At 35.8% G+C, this 8,818-nt stretch overlaps 2 protein-coding genes across 2 annotated transcripts; both read left to right on the plus strand.

Annotated features, from left to right (window-relative positions):
* Nucleotides 1-846: 846 nt before the first annotated feature.
* LOC127878452 (cyclin-dependent kinase-like 5) lies at nt 847-4,295 on the plus strand (the record flags this gene model as incomplete). The annotated part of the gene is made up of 3 exons (XM_052424978.1): nt 847-1,029; nt 1,910-1,990; nt 4,149-4,295. Coding segments are annotated over exons 1-3 (411 nt in total), but the record flags the coding sequence as incomplete, so codon positions are not given.
* A 2,324-nt stretch (nt 4,296-6,619) lies between these two features.
* On the plus strand, nt 6,620-8,816 carry LOC127878453 (uncharacterized; the record flags this gene model as incomplete). The annotated part of the gene is made up of 2 exons (XM_052424979.1): nt 6,620-7,129; nt 8,796-8,816. Coding segments are annotated over exons 1-2 (444 nt in total), but the record flags the coding sequence as incomplete, so codon positions are not given.
* Nucleotides 8,817-8,818: the final 2 nt, after the last annotated feature.

An 8,818-nucleotide genomic window follows, 5' to 3' on the forward strand; every position in this document is an offset into this window, starting at 1 on the left:
GATAATTCAGTTAAAATCTAAATAAAGTTTGTTCCCATAGGAATGACATAGTTGAAATTTCAGTTATAAATTGACTTTAGTTCTGTGATGTAGGAATCCTTTGTAGTTAGAGTAAATCTTATGTTCTGGGATCCTCTGTAGCTCAGTAAAAATAATGCAATTTGTGTGTCATCAATTACTTCATACACTTATGTAAGAAAAATAAGCAAGCCATTGTTAACCTTCATAATATTCCTATATATATTGTTATTTAAGATATCAAGCCTGAGAATTTGCTGATTAGCAGTGGAGATGTTCTGAAGCTCTGTGATTTGGCTTTGCTCGCACCATCAACAATGGAATGAACGGCATGTACACGGACTATGTTGCGACACGGTGGATCGCTCTCCGGAATTGCTGCTTGGGTACGCTCAGTAGTTGTTTTAATTAAAAACATACATTAAAATATTGCCTTGGTTTCAAATTATTATAAACATAGAAATATTTGTATATTTTAAGTTTAAGTTTTTTTAAATTTCAAATGTCCCAACAAATCTTGTTTGTTATCTCTCACGTAAGTCAAAATAAGTAGATATGATTAGTTACAGAATACATATAATTTGGATGTGACCACCAACAATCTGTGACCTTTCTGTATTCTGTTCTTTCTACAGTGTTTTGTAAGATGGTATCCTGTCTGTGGGGTTAAAAATAATTGTCATCTGAACATAATCTTTCAAGGCAGTCTGCAGATCAAATTGTCAGATTAAGTGATTTCCAAAAACACGTTCCTTTTTCTAATTACTTTTTTTCCAAAGAGTTTAAAAAAACTTTTACACACAAACTTTTTTTTCCACAGTGCCCCCTATGGCAAGGCAGAGAGACATCTGGTCTATCGGCTGCATTCTTGGAGAGCTTGCAGACGGTCAGCCCCTGTTCCCGGGCGAGAGTGAGATAGATCAGCTCTACGTCATCCAGAAGATTGTCGGACAATTGCCGCCCGATCAGATGAACATGTTCTATAACAACGCTCGATTCTCCGGGTTAAAGGTGTGTTCATTAGACAAATTTAGTAAAACATAAATAAAACATCTTTTAGAGGGTGCATGATAAAATATATTTTCAAACTTCAAAATGATGATGTCAACCTGTGCTTGTGACTCTGTTGTTATCTTGGTTTGACCATGCATTGTATCACCCTCCATGAGATGTGATATTTTATTATGCCCCCGAAGGAGTGCATGTAGTGATCGAACTGTCCCTCTTTCCGTCACACTTTGCGTTTAGGTTTCAAAAAATGCTCATAACTTCTATGTCGCTTCAGATAGCAACTTGATATTTGGCATGCATGTGTATCTCATGGAGCTGCACATTTTGAGTGGTGAAAGTCAAGGTCATCCTTCAAGGTCAAAGGTAAAAAAAACAAATCCAAGGGAAGTAATAAGCTTTAAAGGGAGATAATTATCTTTACCTGCCAAATGATAAAAAAAATCAAAGTGGTGCAGTAGGTGGCATTGTGTTATTGACAAACACATCTCTGTATTATCTTACCAGAATTGAATGCATTTTAGATGTTAAACCTTTTAATCAGATTTGAAATGTTTGGCTTTTTCCTTGACATAATGTTTGTGATGTGTTTTCTTTACATACAGAAATATGCTCAAATTTTTTTTTACTGCTTATAGGCTTCAACAGCCTCATTTTCTGAGAGAAAAATCAATATTTTGGGTATGTAGGGGGCAATGTTTGAAGTAGGAGAATGATAAAACGCTATCTTAAAATCAATTTTAGAGGAAAATTGCATAATTTAAAAGCATTAGTCTGAGAAAATACTGCCTAATAACCTCTTCACCTTTAAAATGTAAACAAAACACATAACAATTGATAGTCCCTTTTTGTAAACATTTAAAGTTCTATGTTATGTGTACAGTTTCCATCAGTGTCCAAGCCACAGACTATCGTGAAAAGATACCAGGGAATACTCAGTAGCGTCATGATAGACTTTATGGTGGTAAGTAACATAGCTCCAAATGCCTATTTATAGCCACATGGGTAGAGAAATCTTTGTCAGCTGATATCTCAGATAATATGATATGCCCTGTCTTTTAAGTTTTCAATAGACTTATGAGTAGGTAATTATAAAGTTTATTGAAAATTGAATAGGTGTCGAGTTACCGTTTGGCAAGATTGCAGTTAGTTTAAAGCTTCATGACGAAAAAACAAAACTCGTGTTCAACATTGAAGTCGAGTTTTGAAAGGACATATCATTTACTTGAAGACTACCATACACGCAAATCATAAAAGATCATTGAAAATAAACAAAATAACCGTTTAATATGAAGATTGTCAAATATTCAGTGTTTATTGATCACTTGCGATGACAAGGTTAAAGTAAATACTCATGAAATTCTTGAATCGCACATATTTTACCAGCATTTGGAATGTTTAGGTTATAGGCCTGAAGATTAATATGTATGGATCAGAAATTTACTTCCTAAATTTTGAAACCAGGTTAAATCATTTTACTGTAAATGAATTTGTATATCATTCTGGGATCAAGTTTAATTTTCCCTTTAAGTATACAAGACAAGATTACGGTATTTTGTTTGTTTTTAATCTCTTTCTTTAATAAAAAAGCATGGCAAATTTTAATTTTAAGTATCCATAACCAAACTTTAAATAGTGACATAAAAAGAGCTATTAGTTTGTAAATAAATGTCCTATTCTCAAACGTCTACCCCATTTAAACCTTGTCAACACTTTTTGATAGATGGCACAAGCAAACATGTATTTTCTTGCGCATGCGCCCAACATTGTTTACATGGAAATCGATTTACCTTAGACTGGCTAATAAAAGATTCATATTTATATATTAGCATTCAATGTAACTAAGAAGACTTAAAATGCTGACATTTGGAACATCATTATAAAAAAGATGCTTCTTTAAGATAGTACCGTAATCGCAGAATTGCATGTCATAGATTTTATTGATATTCTGAATTATTATTTCCCTGGCATGTAGGATGTCAAAAGGCATATAGTGATTTCTTGTCGATAAATATGTTAATCCATATGTACAAGGATAATCCAAATGTCCTACAAATATTTATAACTTGCATGGATGTTATAAATCATCCTACTTCTTTTTGACTTTGACATTGATCTACTTTTGGGCTTAGACTCATTCAGGAGCTCTTAATGCTTGTTAATCTGAAATGATGTCTTTCGTGTAAAGTCAATGCCCTGTCTACAAAGCATATGCATTTAGATATGTGATTTCTCCTCAGTTCAAATAACTTCCACCGTTGGAATTAAAAAAACTAGCTTTACAAATAGTGCTCACCAGTGGACCTATATTAGATAAACATTTTAAAGCAGGTCTTTTCCACTCCTGCACGAAGGGGGTGGGTATATAGGAGTCACTCTGCTGGTCCCAGTCTGTAAGTCTGTCTGTTTCATTACATAAAATACTTGAAGTTAGTAGAGCTAAGAACTTCCACTTTCTTAAGTGTTTCAACAAAACTTTAAATATGTCATCACCATGAAGTTTAGTAGCTTCTGTGATAAGAATCTTCCTATCATCCTCAGTGATCCACGCATTGCCGAGTTATTTGCCCTAGAACATAGCTGACAAATCTGTGCGGGTGTATCTATCACATTTGCGACATAGCACTAGTATTAACTGAACCCTGTTCCTGGAAAACTGGTCTTAAACTCTTTCAGTGCGGGAACCGAATTTTGAAGGCCTGTGCAAACAGTTTGGATCCAGATGAGACGCCACAGAACGTGGCGTCTCATCAAGATCCAAACTGTTTGCTATTCTGATAATATTCTTTGAAAAAATCGAAGAAAATGCTAATTTTAGAAATTCAGCAGACGACGTTTTAGCAGACGACAAATTTCCCAGCATGCAAAGGGTTAAGCATGTGTGTGAAGTGTGATTCCAGATAAGCCAGAGCAGGCAGCGCAGGCTTATCAGGAACAACACTTTCCGTCAATACTGGATTTTTATTAAGAAGGACTTTCTTTAAACAAAACATTTAAAATAAGCAGAAATTCTTGTCCCTCATTAGTTTGTGCAGACTGCTTTTCTGGGATGACACTTTACACACATGCATTAAGCCCAGTTTTTACAGAATGTGGCTATATTGATTATGTCCTTTTTTCAGCAAACACTAAGGCTAGAGCCTACAGACAGGTTCACGATAGAGGATTGCCTGGACCACGTGTCCTTCCAGACAGAACGTCTTCTCAACCGGGGCAGCCAGGTGCCCATCAAGCACATCGACGCTCATAACACCAGCAAGAAACGCAAGACGACATAAGTGATCACGTCAATAGGTTAGAACAGTCATTTTATGCCCTCCAACTGTTGGGTATCGGGTGATTTCCTTCAAACTGCTGTGCAATATTTATCTGCAAGTGATTGTAAAAAAAAGTATTTAAAAATTGTTAATGGGTCTTACCTAAAGGGGGTAATCACATGATAGTCAAGATGGTGATGTCCATGCTGAGAAAGTTTTTTTTTAACGTTTTATACACTTTATTCCTTTTTTTTTATTTTTTAATGAAGCTCAGTTCCAGCCATATCAGTAAAACTGTGATTAGAGTTAAGAGTTTATTTTGTATTAAAGTTCGCTTTACTGCCCGCAAATTTACTTAGTGGAGCTTTAATTAGTTCATCCTGTATAGAAATTTTGCAGTTAGTAAAGTCAAAATATAGAGCAAATATTAATACAAATAAATGCTAGTAATTGTCTTGCTGATATGGCTGGAAAGTGAGTGGCATTTACAAAAATAATACTAGTAATAAAGGGTTTATAATGGCGAAAAATACCTGGCTCGACATGGACGTCACAATCTTGACTATAATGTGATTACCCCCTCTTGGTCTTACCTACGTGCCAGACTTCCTCATGCATTGAGGATTTTAAAATAACTTGGCCCAAATGTTTGACTATATGAGAGGCTATTATGTCCAATATATGCATCAGGCACTTTTAGGGTAAAGGTCATACACAAAGGGTAAAAATACAACACATATTAAAATGGGGTATATATCACTGTTATTGAAATCTTTAGTTCAATACCAACTGAGTTTTCCCTTATGTACTTAAGCTTTTTATTTTATGCTCCCCCCAAAAAAATTTGGGGGGAGCATATAGTCGCTGCTTCGTCCGTGCGTCCGTCCGTGTGTCCGTCAGTGCACAATTTATGTCCGGGCTATTTCTCAGCAACTAATGACCAGAATTCAATTAAACTTTATGAGAAGCTTCACTACCAAGAGGAGATGTGCATATTATCAGCCGGTTCTGGTCGGATGATTTTTCACAGAGTTATGGCCCTTTGAAATTTTCCATTAACTGTACATATAGTGCAATTCTTGTCCGGGCTATTTCTCAGCAACTAATGACCGGAATTTCGATTAAACCTTATGGGAAGCTTCACTACCAAGAGGAGATGTGCATATTATCAGCGGGTTCTGGTCAGATGATTTTTCACAGAGTTATGGCCATTTGAAATTTTCCATTAACTGTACATACAGTGCAATTCTTGTCCGGGCTATTTCTCAGCAACTAATGACCGGAATTCAATGAAACTTTATGGGAAGCTTCACTATCAAGAGGAGATGTGCATATTATCAGCCGGTTTCTGGTTGGATGATTTTTCACAGAGTTATGGCCCTTTGAAATTTTCCATTGTACATATAGTGCAATTCTTGTCCGAGCTATTTCTCAGCAACTTATTACGGGAATTCAATGAAACTTTATGGGAAGCTTCACTACCAACAGGAGATGTGCATATTATCAGCCGGTTATGGTCGGATGATTTTTCACAGAGTTATGGCCCTTCGAAATTTTCCATTGTACATAAAGTGCAATTCTTGTCCGAGCTATTTCTCAGCAACTATCACGGGAATTCAATGAAACTTTATGGAAAGCTTCACTACCAACAGGAGATGTGCATATTATCAGCCAGTTATGGTCGGATGATTTTTCACAGAGTTATGGCCCTTTGAAATTTTCTATAAACTGTTCATATAGTGCAATTCTTGTCCGGGCTATTTCTCCCCAACTACTGAATGGAAGCTTAACTACCTTGAGGAGATGCGCATGTTATTAGTGGGTTCTGGTTAGATGATTTATTTAGAGAGTTATGGCCCTTTGAAATTTTTAAGTTGCTAAACCATCCATCGTATTATTTTGTCCAAAGTTATGCCCCTCAAGACGTTTCCTTTTATCTGAATACATAGTGCCAATATTGTGACAAAAAAAAACTTTGGGGAGCATCAACCCGTCTCCGATGGTTTCTTGTTTTAAATTAGAAATAAAAGTAATTAATTTTTAATAAACACATTTATTGTTTTGATTTCAGTGAAAATTTGAAGAATTTAACAGTACGGTCTGGCAAGACAAAAGCATTGTTGCCCGATCATAAAGAGGAAAAATTTGAAGAAAAGATGGATACCTCAGAAACGGAAAAAGAGATTATACACCCCACCTCTCAAAGCAAATACATTAACAGGCAAAAAATGCAACATCAAAAGCAAATGCTGAAAAACAAGCGTTAAATGCAATAAGAGAAAAAATTGAACTGGAGCGAGGTTAAAGAGGATAAACCGTCAGAAGAGAACACTAGTCGCAAAGAAAGGACAAGAACACCTGCAAAATCAGGCAGTCGTAGATCACAGAAAAGTGCAAATAGAAACAATGTAAATAGTGATAATATGAATAATACTGACGATAAAACAGATGTGCGGCAGGGAAAATCTTATGTAGACCTGTCTGGCAGACAGGGTGTAGGGCAGTACAATTCAACGTTTTCGGACTTCCGTTCTGGATATGTAGGCGACAGCAAAAGTGACAATAATATGGATACGTTGGACAGTAATGGTGAAGTTCACGAAAATGATGTAGATATGGATAATACTACTCCTAGTGAGTCTAAATTCATTAAACGTAAGCATAGCTCTAAAACTGTGACAGATAACAAACCAAAGTTAGCTTCAAAATCCCCAGAACCTATTGTGCTTACGCCTCGCGATGCACCAAATGCTCGCACTAGCACGTATACTGTGAACTTGGAAGCGCCGAATCAGGAACAAGAAAATGGCCATAAACCCTCGGACAGTCCCCCAGAAAGGAAAAAGGTACTTATTTTATGTCAATTCAATCATTTTGGGGAATTCACATTTTTTTTGGCAAAAGATTTTCTTCAAAGGGTTGCTTGAATACATGTGTCAACTTGTTTCAGTTGATTATTGTACTAACAGTCTTAAATGTGAGCTGTTTGGCCAAGGTACCCAAATTGTTTTATTATTTCTTGAGATCGAGAAAATAGTTACAAACAGGTATCAGTGTTGTGGCCAGTTAGTTAAAAAATGTGATTTTATTGTAAATTTTTCACAAATGTTGCAAAAAAAATTGTGCAGTTGTGATTTTCTATAACTTATACAATGAGTGAGCAGAATCATTAATAAAGCACAACAAATATCAACTTTCTCTAAGTTCACAGAGTAGGAATACAACTTCTGTTTCAGATCTACTTTTCAATTGCCAAAAATTCAAAATTCACAGAAAATTTGATGCCAGAAGAGATCAGATGGCCTTTTGTAGGATTCTTAAAATCAATAGAGTTGTTTGCTGTTTCTTATTGGTTTTATACACAGAGTAACAGTTTTAATTGAAAAGAAATAATTTTAAGTTTCATTTAAATTTTAGTTTGTGTTTCAAAAGTATTGAAAATGCCCCCTAAGTTTTCTAGAGCTGCGATACATTTGGCCCACCTTTTTGTGATACCACGGCAGAACACTGCATTATGAAACGGAGAAGAGATCAAGTCCAATTCAAATTTTACCAGTGCAGGTTTCGCGGGCTTGTGGGCTTTTGCTTATTTTGTACTTAACCAGTAGATGCACATCCATTTCTCGGCTTCTCTGTTCGTCCATGCTTGTGTGACCATGGTTCTGCATTATATATCACAATTGCTCTGAGATTAATGCATGTGAGAAAAGTGTCGTCCCAGATTACCCTGTGCAATTATCAGTCCTCTTCTTGTTTACTGTAACTGTCTATAGTTGCCATGGAAATTAAAGTTAAAATGCAAAAGAGCTGCTTTTTGCAGTTAACATCTCCCTAAATCTGTATACCTTTTGTGAATGATACAATGTTGTTAAGTATGATTAATGATTATTAAAAACCTTTGAGGACATGTAGCCATCAAATTATTATTCATATGGCATAAAACCAAATTGATGGATTTGTTTTTCATCCTCATTTAGGTGCACTGTATCTTTTTATGCCCCCGGTAGGGTGGCATATAGCATTTGAAACTGTCTGTCTGTCCGTCCGTCAGTCCTTTCGAAAACTAACATTGGCCATAACTTTGCAATATTGAAGATAGCAACTTGATATTTGGCATGCATGTGTATCTCATGGAGCTGCACATTTTGAGTGGTGAAAGTTCAAAGTCATCCTTCAAGGTCAAAAGTAAAAAATACAATCCAAGGGAAGTAATAAGCTTTAAAAGGGAGATAATTTCTAAACCTGCCAAATGATATATTGAAGTTTTATTCAAAGCGGCGCAATAGGGGGCATTGTGTTTTTACAGGTCGGGCTACCGTAACCTCGTGAAGAGGCCAGTAGGACCTGTAAATAAACTCTGAAACACACACGGGGCATTGTGTTTCTGACAAACACATCTTGTTTTAAATTCTTTGGGATACTTAAAATGCTCAAATTGTTTAATTTTGCCTAATATTAATTTTTTATTTAAAACCATAACTTCCTTATAACTATTGTTTTGTGTACACACAGTTCTTGGACAAGACCACTGCAAG

This window comes from Dreissena polymorpha, chromosome 4 (genome assembly GCF_020536995.1).
Source record: "Dreissena polymorpha isolate Duluth1 chromosome 4, UMN_Dpol_1.0, whole genome shotgun sequence".
Taxonomy (NCBI): domain Eukaryota; kingdom Metazoa; phylum Mollusca; class Bivalvia; order Myida; family Dreissenidae; genus Dreissena; species Dreissena polymorpha.